We start from the raw sequence: 23,119 nt of genomic DNA on the forward strand, positions 1-23,119 counted from the left end.
AGACATTGTATTCAAGAAATGCTACAAACCCATACAAACCATGTGTGTAAATGCTAATATAATAAGCATAAGAAATGACACCATATGAACATTAAAACTAGCAAGTCTACACAAAATAATCTTAGAAACAATTAAAATAGATAAATACAGCTATAGTAGTTATACATATGATGCAAATAGTAACCCTATTTTATTTTTAAAAACAGTAAGGCTTCTAGTCACCATCAATGAGAGTCCTCCCAAATAACATCAAAATGTGCCAATTCTTTATCCAATACACAAGCAGAATTCTATGCTTCTTTTGCAGCAACTGCTGTCAGAAAATCTTAACCTCATGAAAAAGTTCAAACACAGAAAAAGGAAAAGATTGAGCTTTCATAATTATGCTAAGTGTCTTACTCTCACAATTTTAAAGTGAAAACTTCTGAAAGAGTATTTGATCAAAACATAAACACACTCTCCTATAACCCCCATGATTTGGCCAAAGAGCCCTATGAAGAAATTACAACTTTTTGAGTGGCAAACTCATAGTTTAAGTATTTTAATCTAAATTGTTAATTTCCATTTCTGACACTAGCCAGCTACAAGCACCTCAGTATTACTATATTTATATTTTTTTCATTCCTAAATAAATTTCAAGGGTAGAACACAGAAAACACAAAGAGAAAAATACCTTGGAAATAATACAGGCATACCTCATTTTAATGTGCTTCACTTTATTGTGCTTTACAGATGTTTTGCTTTTTTTTTACAAACTGAAGGTGAGACCCTCCATCAGCAAAAAGATTAAGACTTGCTCTATTGCAATACTCACTTTATTACGGCAGTCTGGAACCAAACCTGCAATATTCCCAAGGTATGGCTGTACTGAATTTGATGTAATCCTTCATTAATTTCTGTGTAAAACATATACCTTTTTCTAAGCCTCGCCCACCATAAATGATTAGTTAAAAGACCTGCAAATCTTCCAAACAACCGCAAAGAGCTTCCAAACTCGCACAAACGTAAGAGTCTTATACAAGACAGTGAAGGCGAGTTAAATTAACTGCAGGAAATTCTTCTTTGGGACAAAGGTGAAGAGAATTCTGACTATATCAATACTGATTTAATTTGAGACATTTGATGACAATTCTGTGTGGTAATTTCAAAGAACAAGATAGAATATGTCATTCAGCAGTGATTGATTTTTAAAAATTACAAATACAAAGAAATAAAAACCACTTATAGGAGATGAAAAACACAGTCAATTATCCAACATGTATATATATATTCCATCTTCAAACTTAAGATCTTGTTGTCAGTTGTCCAAAGCAGCTCAAATTTAAAGTTTGTGCTATGAAACTGTACAAATATTTTCTGTTAAGGGCTGGAGAAAACCAATGCATTACTATACCGTTTAGCTTCCTCAACTACATCGACCTACAGATAACAAACAACAGTTTGAGAGACTAAAGTTAACTTAGGTAAAAATGCCACCAAGTAAAGCTTTTAGTTTTTAAGTACACAAACAAATTCCAAAATAAATCACAGCATCTTCTCTTTTTACATAACTTAGCAAAACCTTAATCGAATATCCAAACACATTGCCACTGACTTCAGAACTTCCAATAAATGTCAATTACTTTTAAAACACACAATCCTCTCAGGTTGAAGTAGAGGGTCCAGAAATCCAACACCCAGCCTCCTTTAAAGAAAATGGAAGCTAAATCTGTTTCTGATATTGATTTGAATATAGATTCCATTTTTCAAACTCCCCGACAAATTACTGGAAAAATATGAGGTAATTTCACAAAAATCACAAATTGAGTTGAATAATTATAACTGATATATAAATAAGGATTTACTAAAAAAGGTTTAAAGGAGTGATATTTTAAATCAAGGTTTTAAATACAAAAGGTCTCTTGTGTTGCTTAATCGCCCAGAGTTTCAAATGCTCCTTATTCTACTGTTACAGATTTGGCAAGATTCCGGGGGAAATCAACCTGCAAAAAAAAGAGCAAGATTAAAGAAATTATATAGATTTGCAGGGGGGAAAGGGGAGTTCTAGAAGCAAAATTTTTTGTTTGTAAACATGTTTATTACTGTCTACAAAGAATCAGATTAGAAAATATAAAAAGAGTCAAAATCAGGAAAAAGAATTCTAGAAGTGCCAGTTCAGCACACGAAAAGTTCTAGTGGTCCTCAATAGAGGTGGCAGCCCTCTGAGGGGACAGTAGAAATGTACTCATATAAAAGCAGAAGGTTTTGACTGTCACATGGCTGAGGGATCAAGAATTGTGAAAAGCCTGCAATATGTGAGAGAGTCCCAAACAAAGAATTGCTAATAGCTACCCCACTAGGAAATACAGAATAAAAACAGGTGGCGATTCCCGAAGAAGGTAATCTCTGATGGTGGCGATAATCTCCAAGATTCCTTTACGTTCTATGGGTAAGAAAATGCTACAATGTAACCTAAAAACTGGGCCATGCAAATCTAACAGGTGACAGATATGTATCTGATAGATTTCTCAAATGCCACTGTTAAATATTTCGTTAAATATTTAGAAAGAAAACTATCAGAATATACTGGGGTAAAAAGGCAGCCCAAGACTTCTGCACGGTCTGTCACTTACATCATAGCCTCTCAGCACAGCAAGGTGGAAAGCCAGCAACTGCAAGGGGATCACGCTGAGAATGCCCTGCAAACAGTCCACTGAGTGGGGCACCTTAATTGTTCTTTTTGTGTTCTTAATGGTCTCCGTATCTTCCTTGTCACAAATCACCACTGGGCGTCCCTGGGGAAGAAAGCCACACACACAATCGCTGTTTGGCAAAGGCAGAACTGTACCGTGTGAATGTGCAAATTCTGCGCTCCACAATTTGCATGTGGCCTCACAGACTTACTTAAACTCACAATCCTATGTGGTAAGTCAGATTGATCTCACTTACAGTCAAGGAAATGGAAGCTTTGCTGGAGTCAGTAATTTATTTAAACTCACACAACTAAGAAACAGCAGGCTCAGTACAGATGCTCCTCAGCTTATAAACTCATAGTAAGTTGAAAATATAAACCAAAGATGCCTTTAATACATGCAATCTACCAAACATTATAGCTTAGCCTAGCCTACCTTTAACATGCTCAGCATACTCTTATTAGCCTACAGTTGAGCAAAATCATCTAACACAAAATCTATTTTAGAACGAAGTATTGAATATCTCATATAATTTATTATACATATTGCTTTCACACTGTCATAAAGACGAGAAATCTTAAACCATCAAAAGTCAGGGAACATTTGTACTTGAATCCAGATCTGCCTACCTTCAAAGCCCAAGTTCATAAACACTACATTATGAGTAGCGATTGGTATCTTTTTGGATTTATAAATAAAGCCAAATGATCTGAAGATAACTCTGTTACAAACAGCATCTATAGTTTTAATGCAAAATCTAGTTCCTCCTAAAATCGACGTTTAAGGGCATTAAATTAAAAGGGAGTACCAAAACCTAGTTGAAGAGGACAGGCTTTGAAGACCAAGAAGTCAGTTTTCGTCTTAATTCTGACTATCATGAGATCTATGAGCTGGGTCCTCTCACAACTTGAGTATCTCAAACTCCTCACATGCAAACCTAAACACATTTTGTAAGCTAACTAACGGGCATTGGTCTATCACTTTAAATGCCATACAATTCAAGAAAGCTTTAGTGGCCCAAACCCCAAGGTGAGCTCACAGCAGCCCCAGACTTACCTGTCTAGCAACCACTTGCTGAAGAGCATTCTGACACTTGGCATAAGTGTGATCTCTCATGATGATCATGATGACAGGCATCAACTTATCCACCAAAGCCAGAGGGCCATGTTTCAATTCACCAGCGAGGATGCCTTCAGAATGCATGTAAGTGATTTCTTTGATTTTCTAATTGGAAAAACTAGATTAGTCTTCAGTTTTTCAAAAACCCATTCTTAAGTAAATATCACACAAAACATCTGCTCTCTGAAGTCACTGTTTAGTTATCCAAAGTACTAAGGGACCATGGATCTGTAAATAAAACAGGCTAACAGATCATTATTTCCTTAACATCAACACGCGCCTAGAAGTTTTAAAACTCTATAGGGACTTTTTCAAGATTTTAGATATTATGAATGTGCTCATATTTCTTTGTAATGATTCTCCTCCTTGGTTAATGTTTGACTTGAATTAAATCCCACATCTAGACAAGTTATCTTTATTTTATTCATATTTGGACAACAAATTAACCCAAGTTACTGGCTAAGCCCAAGAAATCATGCTAAAATGTACTCTTACTGATTTTCACTTTTGAATTAAGTATCAATTGCTATACTTTCTCAAAGCAAACAAATCAGAATGCATAAAGAAGAAAGGTACTTGTAAAAGTTTCACCTATTTCAATATTATGTGGCAGGTCCCTAAGTCAATAGACTAAAATTTTAAGTGAAAAGACTTACTAGTGCCCCTTCAAGACAAGTAGCATAATGATAGCCACGTCCCATTATCAAGACCGACTTCTGATGATAAAGCTCTGTTGCCAGTTTCTGAATTTCATCATCCATGCTCAGCACTTCTTTAATCAAATCTGTTGAGAAGTAACATTAGCAACATATACGAAAAAAGGACACTAAACAGAACCGACATAGTAACAGTAATATATTGGTAGCAACCGACAAAGACCTGTGTTTCTACTCCTTTGTGATATCAGGGAGGGATTTTTAAATACACAGGTGCAAAAGTAAAAAGATTTGTTAACTAAACAGCTAGAAGCCACAGCTTCCAGAATAAAAAGAGAAGTTCACCCTACTGATTCCCTTAGACAACGAAAGTGTAGGATGAGAGCATCTCCGTACCAGGCAGCCGCTTCAGTCCAAGCATGATCTCTTTGCGTCTCTCTTGCATGGAGATCCTGTCATCACACATCATAAGGGCAAACATCACAAGGGATACAAACTGGCTGGTGTAAGCCTGAAACACCACAAAAAAGCAGCTGCGTTTTAAGAACTTGGAATTTTTCATTTAAAAAAGATGAAAACAAATTCCCATTTTCCCATATATTGTCCATTTTTTAATAAACAGCATTAGTAACAGTGAACTGAACCAGTGCTTAGGAAACCTATCACTCTTCTCCTTTTCTGAATTTGAACAAATGGCTTAAACTTTATTTCCAGATACAAAATAAAAGTTCCTTACAATGCATTGGATGCTTATGAAATCCTTAATACACTTGAGAAGAGACATGTCAAAGGAAGTGGGTAGAGAGATAATCTGCATAAGTGTAATTAAATTAAGTTTTGATGTAAAAGCAAGGGTTTAAAGGATTCTCCTTGACATACTTGTACTGTTTTTGTTGAATTTTTAAAAACTGGCCTTTGATTTTCACCTTTGCATATTGCTTGCTCCTCACTCCCACCGCTTTAAAGTTTCACTAAAAATATTTTTAAAGTTCATCTCTATAAAAGTAAATAAAAATAAGAATACTCTTCCATCTTATTAAAGGAATAATTACATTAATAGCATGCTATTAATAACATTTGTGAATACTGCCTTCTAATCTGTTTTTCTTTTCTATACTATTTAGAAAATTAATTATTAGTAGGTACAATTTTATAAACTTGCTTTTATTCTTAATTAACATAACAAACACTTTACCAAGACAGAATGCTCTCTTTCTTCTTTACTAGTATATAATAACCTTAAGCAGTTTTTCTATCTCTTTAGGCCTCAGATGGCCCATCTGTAAATTCAAGATACACAATACTTACAAGATAATCATGAGAATTAAGTGAGACAAGTATAAATCATTCAGCATAATACCTGACATATAGGTTAAAAACAAACTTTTTATTGATGAAAGGAACTAAAAGATTATTTAGTTCGTAAGGTTTTCCTAAACTATAGATTTGTATTTTAAAACCTGCAGTCACACTGCCAAGACTATTTTTATTCCCATTAGCCATATGTGAATGTAAGATATGACTGTTTTGTCACATTCTTTATAATATTGAGAATTATCCTTTCAACAGATTTTTACCATTGACTGATGGACGATGGACTCTTACTACTACTTTACCATATATATCTTGAATCTAAAAAATTAAGATATTTATTCATGCTTATCCATTTATGTTTTCTCTTTTAAAGAACTAACTTCATTGTTTTATTTTTCAACTTAGGGTTTTGTTTTTTTTAATTGTTCATTAGAAGCTCTTTACTGTTATGTTTCAAATAGTCATACCTCGGTACTTGTTGGCTTCAGAACTCATCAAACCCTGTACTTGTCGCATTTTGATGAGAAAAAAATGTTTCAGCAGTCAGCACTTGCTCAGGACTCATCACACCTGCTAGAACTTGTATAAGCCATGACACCACCTCACAAGAGAAAATGCTTCAATGTTTGGTACTCATTGGTTTCAGCACTCGTCAAAGTTCTGGAACAAATTAGCAATGAGTACCAAGGTACCACTGTACTTTTTCCCAGTTTGGCTTAACCTTTCATAATAATGTTTACTGACAGAGAAGTTTTATTTTTTTTAACTTTTATGTAGTACTTTTAAGTTTAAACAGTTCTTCCATCCTAACATCAGTTAAGTATTATTAAATTTCCTTAGTTCTGTTTTCATTGTCCTTTTTTATTTAACTGTCTTTACACTTTCCTTTTTAGTTCATCTAAAATTAATTTTAGTGCAAGATGTTAACTTATGTTTTTCTATTTTTATAAATACAAAAATCCTTTCTTTACTGGTTTTGACATTTCCAATAATCTAAGTACTTTGATATACTAGAGCAATGTTGCAGGACTATTGATTCTGTCTCACAGATCTGTTCTTTCTTTACAAAACAATCTTCCCATCCAGAAATATGGTATTTCATCAATTTGTGTTAGGAATTTAAAAATCTATAAAGTTAATATAGTCATAATCTAATTCAATAAATATTTATGGAGCACCTTATACATTTCTTGGTAAAGTTATTTTAAATTATTTTTTAAAGCTATTGAAAATAGAATTCCCCTCCAAACATACACATCCAATCTTTTCTAAGTAGCCACTGTCAGTTTGTAGAGAAAATAAATGTTTAATGTAAAGCACCTTATATGAATTCTTATTCATTCTAAGAAGTCTTTTACTTGATATTCTTGAGCTTTACAAATAATCATATCAATTGTAAATAAGAATTTTGTTTCCTCCTTTCTCATTGTTTTACTTACCTTTTTCTATTAAACTGGATAGAACTTCTAGAACTAGGATAGCAAATATATTTCACAGAGAGCCAATCATAACTCATTAGTAGTCACAGTGAAACATCGTGTTGGGAAAGATTCTAAGGCCACATTTTTTTACTTCACGGTAATACAGATAAATTCCTAGGAAGGTTCCAGAAGAACAGCTAAGGCCCTCTAAGGTGAAGGTCCTGAAGCTTTCTGTTTTGCAGGTCATTCATTCATTTTTCTCTATTATTTGATCCCTTTGCCTTGAGTTCCTTTTTCTGACTTTTGAGTTAAATCTTTTTAAGATAAAGCATTTAACACTATGAATTTACCTCTAATTATTAATTTGGCCACACACTCTAAATTTTTACCCATATTGTTCACTGTCATTTTTTCTAAATCTTTTTTAATAGTAGTTCTGATATCTTTTTAACTCAACAGCTATTTAGAGGAATCTTTTTATGTTTTAGGCATTTGAGGATTTTACTCAAACATTTATTATTAAATCACTAGGATTACAATGGTGTAGTCAGTTACAATGTTATGTGTAACTTTGACTTTAGGAAATTAATTAATTAATTAATTAATTTCTGTGAGTATGTATGTGTGGATTATATGCTGACTCTCTATTTCTCTTCTCTGGATAAGGAATCACTTCATTAGTGAACATTTTCCTGTCATAATGTGGATGAGCCCCCTGTACAATAAAATTACAGTCTGCTAATGCTCCTTATCTTCTCAATACTTAAATGAGATTCCCTGTTTCCTCCTACTGAACCTCTCAGCTATGAGAGCTGCTCAGACATTCCTCCACATACAGCTACTTGTTCCTGTGCCCCTACGTATTCCACTGGCACACTGGGGTTTTTACTCAGCACCGAAGAGGGTTTGCAGTCCCTTGCTCTAACCTAATAAGCACATCTGTATTCTAAATTCCAGTCTACCTTTTCCTACTAAAGTTTACGATTAATCATAAAATATACTATCAGGACAGAGAGAGAGACCCAGTATCTTGGACCCATGTTTCCAATCAAAACTGATCAGATGAGTATTCCAGTTTCTCTAGGCCAGAACTGAAAATGTCATTCTACAGAGTAATGTTTCTTTCGACTTGAAATATATCAACACTAGTTTTCAAGTACCAGTATTAAACATAGTAACTTTAATGCATACATTTTTCCATTGTATTCCTATCACAGCTTAATTTCATGTTTTTCATTTCATCAAGAAATACCAGGAAACCTATGAGAAAAATAAGTTATATTTCACATTTTGGATTTTCTGAGGTTTGAAAGAATTTACCAGGAAAATGTTGACTCTGAACTTTTAAACTTGGTTTTACTTTTTATTCAGCTAAAAATAAAGTTATATTAGTTTATTTTTTTTAAAAACTCAACAAAAGTCAGTACTGTGGTGAAATTCTAAACACCTGCAATAACACAAAAATTGCTGAACCTGCACATTTATACCCATTAATTCCTTTCAGATATATCAAATTGTCTATGGTCTGATATTATGAGAAAGTAGTGTATCTCTAACCCTGACTGTTTTTCAGGCAATGTTTGGAATTAGAAATCAAGATTATAGAATTCGGGGCCTAGTTCCAACATGGGGCCCGGGGAACAGTATTAATCATGAACTTCTTTGATCATCTATTAACATATAAACTTATATCTGCCATTCAGAAATGGTCTAAGACTAAACATCTCCAATCTTTTCAAGATTCTTTAAGGCTGTTGAAAAAACAGAATTACTTTAGAATCCAAGAAAAATTAAAGTAAGACTAAATCAGCATACTAACTAAAAATTTTAAGGGAGTCATTTTTTTAAAGAAATTAAAATATGTACTTATGTAAAAGATACTGATTTTCTTACACAAGATGTAACCACTGGGAGAAACTGAGTGACAAGTACATGGACTTCTCTGTACTATTTTTACAACATCTGATAAAACTAGTGATTTCAAAATAAAGACTTTTTTTTTTTAAAAAAAAGGACTTACAAAAAAAGAACCACTGATACAAAAAGCAACATTAATAAATCTCAAAAAACTCATGTTAATTGGAAGAAGCCAGACACAAAAGACATACATTATATAATTCCCTTTATAAGAACTTTCTAGAAAATGATATAACAAGAGAAAGCAATAGTAGTTGTCTGAGGCTGAGGGGAAGAAGTGAGCATTGACTATAATGGGCATAAAGAAACTTTCAAGTCAGTCTTCTGAAACTGGATTGTGATGGTAGAGAGCCAAATTTACTAAAACTGTACACCTAAAAACTGGTGAGTGTTATTTATGGTATGAAAATTGTACCTCAAAAAAGCTATAGAAAACACGTTAACAGTAAAGTCTAGGTGACAGGTATATTTGGATGTTAATGTAAAACTCTTTAAACTCTGCTGTGTGTTTGTAAATTATCATAATAAAATGTTGAGCAAAATTAAAGTTTTCATAAGCTACAGAATTGGAAATCAAAAAAAGTTGTATTTCCCATGGCAACTCACAGTTCAAGAAAGATAGAATAAAAAGTAAGTCAATAGCATCCATTCAGTTGATGTATGGACGTATACCACATTGAAGGCCTCGCTTGACAATGTGCTGTGAGTAAAGGGGCCCTGAGATTCCAGTTCCCAATCAAGGCTGTCTTTTTGGACACTACTCCAAAAATTCACAAGCTCCTGTTAGGGCAGTTGGTTATTTATTCAGGCACAGACTAGAAACCCAAACACAAACATCTTACATGTTTTAATCACCACATGGAGAAAATTCAGAGTTCAGCTTTCTGTAAATTACAGTGTTGGCAGCATCAAAATAACCAAGAAACAAAACCTCATCAGTTTTTATATAAGAATCACAAATTTTCCACAAAAAATTCTCCATGAGGTTCTTTAAAAGAAAAAATAATGGAATATGGTTATATACATGTTAATTTAACATCATCGTCCACATGCCTTTGATTAGAATCAAATCCACAAATACCTAAATATTTTACCAGACAATAAGCAAGAAATATTGAACTGACAGAAAAAGACAACTGAAATTTTTTAATCATAAAGAGTAATACATTTGTGGAGATAGAATATCTTTATATTTATACATTTTCTAACATTCCTATATTTATTACTATATTTATGCATACCCCAATTTCAAAAGAGCAAAGTAGTCCCACTAGGCCTTAAAAAAATTAAAGGTGCTTTTAAATCTCCACAGATGAAGTATCTACAGAGAAACGCATACTTACATATCACTCATTTTTATTTTTCTAATTGCCAAATTCTGTACCAAAGGTATACTCCTCTTTACAAACTTTCAAAGGTAGCATGATTAATTTGGCATAGTTATTAGAAACTATAAATATGTAAATAAAAATGTCAAAAATTATTAGAATTAAAGTGAATGTTTCTAATTTGCTATTTTTTTAATTCCCTGCTATACATAATAAAAGAAGGGAATATTATACTTACCACTGCACCTGGCAGGAGGAATATAAGTGATAAATGGGGATAGCCAGCAGGGACCTTTTCAAAACTGACTATGTTAATATACATTTGGCCTTATAAATTTGTAAAATGAGGGTGAGGGAAGGGACAACAAATGTTTTATCTATCGTTGACCCCTAAGCCTTACAGTAATTAATAAACTGTGAGTTCTAGAAGTGCTGACAAGTGAAATACAAGATATGGATTAGTCTTCTTCACAAACACTGTGATTAAATAATCACGTAAGAACTAAGTCAAGAATTTACCTTTGTGCTGGCCACGCCAATCTCAGGCCCAGCATTAATGTGAACCCCACAGTCTGTCTCCCTTGATATGGAACTGCCAACAGTGTTTGTGATCCCCACAGTTAAAGCTCCTCTCTCCTTACAGTACCGAAGACCCATCAGGGTGTCTGCTGTCTCGCCTGTGTATAAAAAAAGCAACACATACCACAGTTAATATATGCTGTTTCTTAGATGTGAAAACAAAAAACTAACTACACTTTCAACAAAATCATGTTTCAAACAAAATTTAAAGCAAGCACTTAAGATAATGAATTAGCAAAATTTTAATAATAGGATCCTTCTTTTTAGGATCTTCTTTCCTTCTTTGTCTTTGAAAAGTCAGCTCTTCGGGGGTTAAAATGTGTTAATTTTACTAATTCATTAAGAATTATATAATATCAAAATAAACTTCATCTTTAAATATCAATTTTTGCCAAGATAATTATTACAAAAATGATTTTCCTTTTCTTCAAGTCTTTAAAATTAGCATACCTGACTGACTAATAAAAAAGCAAACATCATCTCGAAAAACTGGTGTGTTTCTGTCCAGGAAATCACTGGCTAGCTCCACCATAACAGGCAACTCAGTCAGCTCTTCGAGAACTTGACGTGTCTGTAAAGAAAAATTATTTGGTCAAACGACTTCACATATTCCTTTCACTGGCTTTTTCTTGGACTCAATGTATAGTTTTCACTTTTTCTGATTATAAAAATGAAACATATGCATTGTTAGAAAGATAAACAATAAGATTAAGCATAAAAATAAAATAATCAAAATTCCACCACCCAAAAGATAAGCGCTGCTAAAATTTTGGTTCAACTGGAAGAGGGGGAAGGAGAAAGAGAGAGGGAGAGAGAGAAAGAAACAGCGAGGTAAGAAACATCCATCGGTTGCCTTCTCATACATGCCCCGACCAGGTACGTGCCCTGACCGAGAATCAGACCCCGGGACGTTCAGTCCACAGGACGACACTCCAACCAACTAAGCCATACTGGCCAGGGTCTAATTCCTAATCTTTATATGACAATTCATATAATACCAAGTCACTGAGAGATTTCAAATAAGAGAACAGATATATAAAGTGTAAAATTAAACACTTCAAAAATACTATGTATTTGTAAATAGTACCATTCCAAAAAAAAAGTCAATACACTTTATACAATTTAGCATTCTTGTTTTAAAAAGCTCACTACTTTCAAATTTTGCAATGTGGAAGGTAATGTAGGGGGTAGTATGCTTCTGCTCAAAGAGCACCTTAACATTCATTTTACTAAATTTCCATTTAAATTAAATTTCTTTTACTATAAACATTAAAAAAATTAAAACAGAAAAATAAACTTTTAGGCAGCAAAAACTTTAGGCCCTTCAGTTGAATACATTAGTTGTTTAATAATAACTGTGTACACCACCTGCTTCTTCAGGCAAGTGGCCCACTTATCTTTTGCCGCATCTCTGCGTTCCTCCTCCTTCACAGCAGTGAAGAATGAACTGTAAGGGTTTCCCTCCTTCATATCCCTTTGACTTTCTGGCCACAAATGTGAACTGAACCATTTTGTTCTATCTATAGCTCTGGTTTGGCACTTTTTAAAAATGTTATAACATCATGTAATAGAAAATCTTCAATACAATATTATTTTTAACTAACCTTTTCCATTGATGTATTTTATTTACCAATTTTACATAAATAAATTACTGATACTAAAATGCTAAATATTTTCCCTCAAAAATAAATCAAACTTTCCTGCCCCAGTTTACAATATAAATGTTACACTGGGATTATGTTCTTCAAAATTAAAAGAGAAAGATGTGAATCTGGCAACTTACCAGATATTTAAAAATAATGTATCTCAAAAAGTAATCTCAAGATATATCTGTGCTAATGAATGGCTTGTTTTTTTTATGAAAGAACTCTTCAGAAATAGATAGAATGACATATTTTCATCATAAGAGACTAACTAACTTAATGTTAAACTCCATTGCACACCACTGGAAAAACCAGAGACAATCAACATTTTGAAAAGGAAGCTGTACTTAAGAGCAATTTTAGTCAACTGTTACTATTTAGGATACATAGTATATATCGGGTGGGCCAAAAAATCTATTTAGCTTTTTCCGTAAAATAAAAAACACATTTTTTTATTTTCAACAGTAATTTTATTGATTTTGATATTTGGAGTATGTCGGCTATCTCTGGCATGACATGATGTTAATTAATGTCTCGATTTGATCACTATCAACTTTAACTGGTCTACTCCACTGTGGAGCACCATCCAGCAAGAAATCTCCAGAATGAAATTTCACGAATACCTTCTGACATGTTCCATCAGTCACAGCACCTTCTCCATACATTGCACAAATCTTTTTACGCATTTCAGATGAATTTTTACCTTTCTGGAAATGATAAAGCATAATATGCTGAAAGTGTTGTGTATTTTCTTCCATCTTCAATATTAAAATGGCTACATAAAAATTCACCAACAATGGTAAGTGCTTTTTAAATGAAGGTTGCTATGACAGCTGTCACAATACAATCTAACAAAATTGTTTCCAATGAAGTTAAAGACAACTAAGTGCTACCAGAGCCAACTTACAGAAAAAAAACAAATGAACTTCTTGGCCAACCTAATACTAAAAAAACAGAAATGCAAATGTGTCATTCACTTTTGACCCCAACAAAAAACAAAAACAAAAAAAAACCCTACATAGAATTAAGGACAATATTTTGTGTGATAAATTATGAGATTTTTAATGTTTGTTAACTATAATAGTCTCAGCATCCACAAAAACAAAAACACCTTACAACTTCTCAAATTTCAGAATTAGAGAATTCTAACAGAGCATACAACTCCTGCCCCAAAATTCGGTCTTAGCATTAGATACAACATTTAATCAAACTTCTAATTTCTGAATAAAGGGCTTATTCAGTCATAGATATAAACCACCACTAAATCAGCCAATCCCTTAATTTATACTGTTTTTAATTCATTTTTTTCCCATGCTCAAAACCATCACTTTTTTACAACTCTTCCCTTTCATACTGCAAACTTTCCTTTTAAGGACCATGTAATTTTGTGTGGGGGGGAAAGGAAGGAGAAGGTGGGGAATTTAGAGAAGAGTAAAGTCTGTTGAAATTTAAGGGTTGGGTGACCAGTTAGTTTTGTCGACTAAATGACTGACTCCCACAGGTAGAGGTAACAAATATTTATGCCCTAGCAAATAAAAAATTAGTACGTCATAAACTTTGGGAATCATACTGAAAGTAGCAATGCAAAGAGTACATAAAGGTCTTCTGTACTTATGGAGTTGACATCAGTAGCACATAAACTACACATGGATCTGCTTTATTGGACTAAAAGACTGTACAAGGTCTGTCCGAAAAAAGCCCATATAATATAATATAAAGAGAATGGTTTGCGTGACATTGATGTTAATATAAAGAAAATGGTTTGCATGACATTGATGTAACCTGGCAGCCAAGGAGAGTGGACTGGAATGTGCACGCATGAACAATGACGACTTCACTGTGTTGGTCAGTAGGGGTTCATAGGCGCCATTGAGTGAGCATGTGTACTGTGTGGCCATTTCATTCAAAATGACTCAGAGAGGCCCTAGCCATGTAGTTCAGTTGGTTAGAGCATCATCCAGATATGCCAAGGTTGCTGGTTTGATTCCCAGTCAGGGCACATACAAGAATCAACCAATGAATGCACAAATAAGTGGAACAACAAACTGATGTTTCACTTTCTCCCTAAAATCAAATAAAAATAAATAGCCTTGGCTGCTGTGGCTCAGTGCACTGAGTGCTGGCCTGTGAACCAAACGGTCTCCAGTTTGATTCCCAGTCAGGGCACAGGCCTGGGTTGCAGGCCATGTCCGTGGTAGGGGGCACATGAGAGGCAACCACACATTGAAGTTTCTCTCCAACTCTTTCTTCTTCCCTTCTTCTCTCTAAAAAGAAATAAAATCTTTAAAAATAAATACATTTTTGAAAAATGACTGAACAAGTAGAGCAATGAATCTGCATCAAATTTTGCGTTAGGCTTGAACATTCCTCCACAAAACTATTCAGATGATTCAGAAGACCACAGCTATGGGCAACTGGTAATTGGCACCTTCATCACATCAACATACCCGCTCATGCATCGTGGGTTGTGCAGTTTTTTTTTTGTAAAATATCAAATCGCCCAGGTGACTCAATTATGCTACAGCCCAGATTTGGCACCCTGTGAATTCTGGCTTTTCCCAAAACTAAAATCACCTTTGAAAAGGAAGAGATTTCAGACCATCCAATGAGATTCAGGAAAATACAATGGGGTACCTGATGGCAACTGGAAGAATTGTGTCCCAAGGTGTTTACTTTGAAGGGGGCTGAGGTGTCATTGTCCCATGTACAATGTTTTTTGTATTTTGTATCTTCTTTAATAAATGTCTCTATTTTCCATATTACATGGCTGGATACCTTCTAGACGTCTCATATTCCTATACTTCTGCACTGACAACCAACACACTTCTTTGATACAAAATTCTACCTTTCAATATAACAGTTTAAAGGAAAAAAAAAAAAAGCCTGACAAAAGGCAGACTTCCTTTATCTGTGGAAATGTGCCTGCCAAGTAAAATCCTGTTGAGGTTGACACATGGCACCAGCCATCTGGCTGGGGCAAGTGAACAATAAGAAGCAAAACTCAATGACTGCTCTTATAGAAGTAGGCATGTGCTTTAGACCACAAGGCCAAGACAATGCAAAAATTTTCCCTCTTTGTTTTTCACAAAATCTGTTGCAAGCAGTCTTCCTGTATATCTAAAGACCTTTCTAAAGCAGATTATTTTTTTAAGTATATTTTATTGATTATGCTGTTACAGTTGTCCCTTTTTTTCCCTTCCCTCTTATCCCCCTCCACTCTGCACCCCCTCCCTCCAGCATCCCCCCCTCCTTAGTTCACATCCATGGGTCATGCATACAAGTTCTTCGGCTTCTCCATTTCCTATTCTTTTTTTTTTCTGTCATAAATAATTATTTTAATCATTGTTCTGTCACATTAAATCTTATATAATTATATATTGATATTTGAATTTTGAGATAGACATAATCATATTAGTGATTTATTCCTAACTACTGTTTTTCCCATTCTTTTTTTTTCCTCTTAATTTTTACTTTTTGTTCAAATACATTTGTCCCCACCTTCCCACCACCACTTTCCCCTGACCCCCTCCCCTGCCTCCCTCCCTCAATCCTTCCCCACTTTGGTTTTGTCCATGGGTCCTTTATACATGTTTCTTGACTTGACCCTTCCCTTCCCTTTCCCCGCCGCCCCCCCTTCCCTCTTGACTCTGGTTTCTTTTTTCTTTTAATGTTGCTGGTTATATTTTCCTTGTTTGTTTGTTTTGTTGGTTAGGTTCCACTTATAGGTAAGATCATACGGTATTTGTCTTTCACCCCCTGGCTCTCCAGTTCCATCCATGCTGTCGCGAAGAGTAGTAGTTCTTCTTTTCTTTCTGCTGTGTAGTATCCCATTATGTAAATGTCCCATAGTTTTTTGATCCACTCATCTACTGATGGGCATTTAGGTTGCTTCCAACACTTGGCTACTGTAAGCTGTGCTGCTATGAATATTGGGGTGCATAGGTTCTTTTGATTTGGTGTTTTGGGATTCTTAGGGTACAATCCCAGCAGTGGAACTGCTGGGTCAAAAGGCAGTTTCCATTTTTAGCTTTTTGAGGAAATCCCAAACTGTTTTCCACAGTGGCTGCGCCAGTCTGCATTCCCACCAACAGTGTCCTAGGGTTCCCTTTTCTCCAGCCTCACCAGCACCTGTTGTTTGTTGATCTGTTTATGATGGCCATTCTGACCAGTGTTAAGTGGTATCTCATTGTGGTTTTAATTTGCATTTCCCTGATGGCTAGTGATGTTGAGCATTCTTTCATGTGTCTCTGGGCCTTCTGTATCTCTTCCATGGAGAAGTGTTTGTTCAGGTCCTTTGCCCATTTTTTAATTGGATTGTTTTGTCTTCTTGGAGTGGAGTGATGTGAGTTCTTTATATATTTTGGAGATCAAACCTCTATCTGATATATCATTGGCCAATATATTTTCCTATTAGGGTGGCTCCCTTTTCATTCTGCTGATGTTTTCTTTAGCCATTCAGAAGCTTCTTATTTTGATGAGGTCCCACTTCCTATACTATTCTTACCACCACCCTAATTTTTTTTTAATTTTATTTATTTATTGACCTCCCTGTCCGCCAGCTGCAACCTTGCTGCACATCTTCTTTGCCCCAGCTGCTGGTCTCTGTTCCTCCTACCCATCTGGATGAATGTTTCTTCTTTAACTTCTTGGTTGTTGGACTTCCATACAGTTCGATTTTCTGGCAGTTCTGGTTGTTTTTTTCTTTTTAAATTGGTTGTTATACTTCTTTTGGTTGTGCAAGGAAGTGAAAAATATCTACCTATGCCTCCATCTTGGCCAGGAGCTCTCTAAAGCAGATCTTCCATTAATAAATAATTCAAAGTATCTATTAAAATTTCTCTCCCCAACCTTCTTAAGTTTTGTCATGCAACATGAAAAGATAACATGATGTTTTAACAAAAGATAGTTTTACATGGTATGTTACTGGAGGTACTACTTATCTGCAGATGCTGTCTCATACCCAACATAACACAATTAAGATTTTAAGAAGTCACTTACTGCTACACCAGCATGATAACTTGTTCCACAAGCAATAAGAATCAGACGCCGGCACCTCTGGATTTCCTTAATGTGATCCTTCAAACCGCCCAAGTTCACTGAAATGAAAGTTCATATATATAATTATTAGAAAAGAACCATATGAAATAAGCAATCACTTTTTGTAAGTGCCCATTACCAATCTGAGAAGCAAAAGATTTTTAAAGAATTCACATTCCTCTTAGGAGCATAGGCAGCTATAGTTTGTTTTCTTTTTTTCCTAGTTCTCTATAGTGTTGAAAAATAAATAAGATACAACTTAACTAGTCTCCCCAGACTTGTAACTAACCTTACCCACCCCCTCCCACATGGCCACACAATTATACGATTTATCATTCTTTAACTTGTTTAGTCATTTTTACATTCCTTTCTTTAGAATAAAAGTTATCTTACAGGCAAAGCTATAGGGATACAGACAACAGGTAGTAGATGCTGATGTCTGGAAGTGGGAAGGGGCTGACAACAAAGGCATATGGCATTAAGACCATACTGTAGAAGTTCGTTGAAAATCACTGGATTAAACATTAAGAACAGTAAATTTTATTATATCTAATTATATCTCAATAAGCCTGCTTAGGGAAAAAAATTGTCTTAGTTATGTTCATATCTCCTGTTGTACCCAAAACAGTGCTCTGAACACCATATAAACCCACTCTCCTCTCTGTCTCTCCCATCTCATTCGCCCAACATGAGAGTCATCCTTGTTGCTCCTAACCTTCCTCCACATCCACTCCACGAGCAAGTCCTGGGAGCTCTACTTTCAAATAGTACCTCTAATACCATCACTGTAGTCCAACATCTTTCCTCTGGATAAGACATTCTGACTATTCTCTCTTCTGTTTTCCACCTCCTACACCCTGATCTCCACACACAGCCAAAATGATCTTTTAGAGTGATTCTTCAAACACATAAATCAGATCTCCAAACCCTCTTGATGAGTCTGTCCTCCTCCTTCTGTCTCTATAGCTCTGTACTTTTCTTCTAAGGGTACCTTGTCTATGGACCCTTCTACACAGGCTAGTTTTTTCTACCTGTGAGAAATTTTCATTCAAAATTCATTCAATTATTGAACTAATATTTATTGAGCACCCACCATGTGAATATACTGTCCAACGCACTATATAGCTACCCGACCTCTCTACTCAAGACAGTTTGGAACTCCTTCCTGCATCTGACCCACCAACGGTCTTGCCTAGTTTGTCCCTGTTCTTCATCTCCCCACCCTTTTTTCTACCAGAGTATATGTTTTTGCTTTTTATACTTTTCAGTAATTTTATGTTCTTCCTTTTATATATATTATTTATTTTAAAAAATTAATAAAGTGGAATATAAAACGGTAACAAAACGCTTCCCTGGCTTCCCAAACAGCTTACAACACTATCCAACCCATTATTCTGGCCTTCAAATTTCCACATGCCCTGCTTAACTCTGACCTAATTTTGCAGCACTTGCCCTCTCACCCAAGCTACCCCAGCCAAGCTGGCTTTCTGGCTGGTCCTGCACTAAACCAAGCCTGTCTGTGTACTTCTGCCTACAGAGTTCTTCCACAGACCTTCCAACATTAAAAAGGTTTGGGAAAAAAGGGAGTAACAGTAAGAGGTTGGGCCAAGGTTGTGCAAAGACAAATCCGTTTGAAGATGACACCGTATAAAAGCAGACAGCAGATGATGACCAAGAATGACAGGGAGGTAAGGCAGTGAGATTAACTTGTCACAAGTGTTTCCCCAAATTCCCTGTGGCTGAGGAGTGTTTGAGGTAGTTCTAAAGCAGTCACCAAAGGTCAAAATTGATAATGCTTCGGAGAGAAGCCTAATTGTGGTAAGGTAGGCCCCACCTACTGGAAGCAACAAGAGTGCCTAGAGGACAGGGGCGGAGATGGAGCATACTCGGGAACACTACTGAACACCGGAGGCTAGTCTGGCTCCCTAAATGACTCATGATACGATCTTTGGCAAGGCACCCAAATTGGCAGAGCCTCTATTTCCTTATCTTAACAAAAAAAAGATAACAGCTCTCCTGTTTACATTACAGAATTTTTATGAAAAACACATGCCATTATAAAAGTACTTCTTAAAATCATGATTTCTCAAAATTTTCTCATTCTCTTCCCTTACAGAACAAATCTTTTTCTTTTATGTTTAAATATTTGATTTATTTATTTTTAGAGAGAGGAGAAGGGAGGAAGAGGGAGAAAAACATCAGTGTGTGGCTCCTTCTCATGTGCCCCCTACTGGGGACCTGGCCTGCAACCCAGGCATGTGCCCTGATTGGGAATTGAACCAGCAACCCTTTGCTTTGCAGTCCGGCACTCAATCCACTGAGCCACACCAGCCAGGGCACAAATCTTTTTCTTAATCCTATTTCCATAAAGACCATAAATACTCTCCCATTTCTTCCAGCTCAACCATCTTAAACAACCCTCTCTCCCCACACAGACAGATGTAGGACCTGGTTTTGACTGCTCCTGCTTCTCTCCTGGTCCCTACTTGCCTCCCCCTCTCCTTCCCCATCACTTCACCTCAGGTAGGATAACATCCTAACTGGCAACTGCATTTCAGCCACTTGATCCTCCAATTCACCCTGGAGGCTGGTACCCAGTTCCCCTCAATAAAGCTATGATCACCCCAGGCAACTCCTACATCTCTCCTAAGTCTCCTTAAAGCTCTGCAATTTCTACAAAAGGAGGTACCCCACAAACCATGTTGGAATGCATTTCAGGCCCTCCTTGGCAGGTCCTCTCACCTTCTTTCCCAGACTCATTTACTGTTCTTTACTCCTCCTCAAATACTAGATGGCACAGACAACCTAGGCTACATATTATTCCACAAAGAGCTTTCTGATGGTTTCCACTATATCCCCTTAGCTAACACTGTTCTATCCAATTTCAGTGGCTCCATCTCTTCTTAACCTATTTAAATTTTCCCAATCTCTCAAACCCATACCTGCCTACTTCACAAAGCCTTTCTGGCCCCAAAGCCCCTGCCTACAGATTCATTCTCTACTTTCTCTAAATTCAACATTAATCTTTAAATATTTCAACATTAAACTGTTTCAATACCATTTATTACATTTTACCTTTCTTTAAGTAATTAATTATATAGTCATCCCCTTTCTGGATTATAAGAACCTCATGGAGAAGACTGTATCAAAGATAACTCTCTTTAGTCCCTAATATGTTTAGCATGGTGCTCTTCACACAGATGTTCAATTCACAATTCAGCCTTCAACAAATCTCTTCCGCTAAGAAAGAATCTGATGCTGCTCAGAAAAGAAAAAGATATAAAGACAGCATTTATTCAGAGAAACCATTCCCTATCAATTAACAGGACTTGATATGAAGGAAACACTTATCATTGTACTTATGACACACAGATTCAGAAAAAAGATCTTTGCATGCCTGCTCTCATTTCTCAAAAACTGATTTCCTAATATTGAGACGCTTAATCCAAAGCTTGTTTGTTAAACTGTTTTATTAAATGCGTCATGATGAGTAAGTAGTGTTCCAAAAACCTAACTTAGCAATAAACAGTTTATGGACATCTTATGACCACAGACTGTGGCTCTTAAACTCATCTCAGCAAGGTGCACAAAGTCCTGCAACACAAGATCAAGAGAGAATTTCCAGAAATCAGAGCAGGGCTGCACTTTCACCTCTATTTGAAAAAGGCAAGAAAGGACAGATTACCCCATAAGGCATCAGACAAACACCTGGAAAAATCTCAGGGGAAGTCTGGACCTTTACTCATTATAAACTGAGAGAGAAAACCCAGGCTACGAAGATACACATAAGTGTGCCAGCAAGGGGACCAGTCTCATTCTTAGAATTCTCTGTGCCCAAGACTGTCCTTAGTATAGAGCAGATACCCAACAAAGGTTTGTTGAATTAAAAAGAAAGTCAATGTTTTTAATAGTTTTCAGCCCCAGGAAAATCACTCTAATACCCCCATAACTGATAATTTTCAAATGTGATTTTCTAGCCATTTTTAAATATTTTTATAACCATATTATTGAAATATGTGACATGCCATAAAATTCACCCTTTCAAAGTATACAATCAGTGGTTTTTAGTATATTCAGAGTTGTGCAACCATCACCACCATCCACCTCTGGAACTTTTTTGCTATCCCAGGCTGAAACTCTGTACTCCCCATTCCTCCCCTCTCCCTAGCACCTGGTAACCACTGCTCTACTTCTGTCTCTATGAATATCACTATTTTAGATACCCCTCGTATCAGTGGAATAATACACTGAAGGATTTTTAAAAGATGACTGGCAGCCGTATGTTCTATAAGGCTATCAGGGACAATGAACTTCCAGGCCGTCCATGCCAACACCCACAGGAGACTTTGAAATAATAAAACAATTCATATGTAATTACCAGTATAGTCATCAAAGTTGACTCTTCCTCTCATTGTGTTCACAACTGACTCTGGCTGCTCAAAAATTTCCTTCTGCATAAATGAACTGAAGTTGCCTAAAGGAATATAAAGTATATCATTAAAACAAAAATTAACAAACCAAGAATAACAAATTTGTACAAAGTTGTAAGTCTCCTCTAAGGTAATCTAAGTAAATGGAATGAAATATGAGGTCATGCAATAGAGGTCAATGTTCATATATGACATTTTACCCTATGTGAAGAAAAATGAGTTAAAAAGGAAAAATCAAATAAAATACAGTTACAGAAAAACAGTGGAGTGAGACAAGCTCAAATTTTGGATTCAGATCTAGGTTCAAATCAAGGTTCGATCCTTATTAGCTAAGTGGCTCTGGGGAAGTACCTTAATCTGTAAAATAGTAAGAGCAGCTACCTCATCACATTATGTTGTGGATGAGTAAAGACCTGACATATAGCAGTTACATAATAAGTGTTAGTTTTTATTCCCACTGTAACTCGACATATAGCAATTACATAGTAAGTGTTGGTTTTTATTCCCACAACTCCACCAGAAAAGAGGATGAAAACCATAATTACAATAACTGCAACAGACAAGAGCAGTGAACATTGCATAGAGCTCATCAAGTGTGTCAGGCACTCTTCTAAGGGCTTTACATATACTAGCTCACTTAATTCGCAAGAAACCTTAATGAGGTAGATCCTATTATCCCCATTTCGTATATGAGAAAAACAAAGCACAGAGAGAATAAGAGAGAAACAAAGAACAGAACACAAACTATGTTTATAAAGTATCTTAAAAGCTCAAGTACTATTTAAATGTGAATCTCTTTTTAATGTTAGAAAAAAACCATGAACTAATTTGAAGAACTATGGTAAAACTAGCAGATAATTTCTTCAAAGAATCATCCCTTTCCCTGAGGTGATGCCTTCACTAAGCATGTGGAAGATTTCACCCAGCACTGTTATCAGATTCCTGCACTAAGACAGAAGAAGAATGGACCCTTTCCGTTAAGGACCCCCAGCTATAACATAAC

The 23,119-nt window shown here is 35.6% G+C and overlaps 1 protein-coding gene across 2 annotated transcripts in view; it reads right to left on the reverse strand.

The window, feature by feature from the left end:
- Positions 1 to 707: 707 nt before the first annotated feature.
- The window catches only part of GFPT1 (glutamine--fructose-6-phosphate transaminase 1), a 54,874-nt gene continuing 32,462 nt past the window's right edge, over positions 708 to 23,119 (reverse strand). For both annotated transcript variants that reach the window (XM_054593547.1, XM_054593546.1), the window contains 9 exons: positions 22,065 to 22,160; positions 17,648 to 17,745; positions 11,457 to 11,577; positions 10,947 to 11,104; positions 4,844 to 4,958; positions 4,448 to 4,575; positions 3,729 to 3,896; positions 2,613 to 2,774; positions 708 to 1,982 (listed from right to left, as the gene is read on the reverse strand). In XM_054593547.1, coding sequence (XP_054449522.1) covers positions 1,938 to 1,982; positions 2,613 to 2,774; positions 3,729 to 3,896; positions 4,448 to 4,575; positions 4,844 to 4,958; positions 10,947 to 11,104; positions 11,457 to 11,577; positions 17,648 to 17,745; positions 22,065 to 22,160 — 1,091 coding nt within the window. In that variant the 3' untranslated portion in view covers positions 708 to 1,937. The remainder of the gene's footprint in view (positions 1,983 to 2,612; positions 2,775 to 3,728; positions 3,897 to 4,447; positions 4,576 to 4,843; positions 4,959 to 10,946; positions 11,105 to 11,456; positions 11,578 to 17,647; positions 17,746 to 22,064; positions 22,161 to 23,119) is intronic.

Source organism: Pteronotus mesoamericanus, unplaced genomic scaffold (assembly GCF_021234165.1).
Source record: "Pteronotus mesoamericanus isolate MK-2021 breed Mesoamerican mustached bat unplaced genomic scaffold, CSHL_Meso_final scaffold_45, whole genome shotgun sequence".
In the NCBI taxonomy this organism is placed as follows: Eukaryota; Metazoa; Chordata; class Mammalia; order Chiroptera; family Mormoopidae; genus Pteronotus; species Pteronotus mesoamericanus.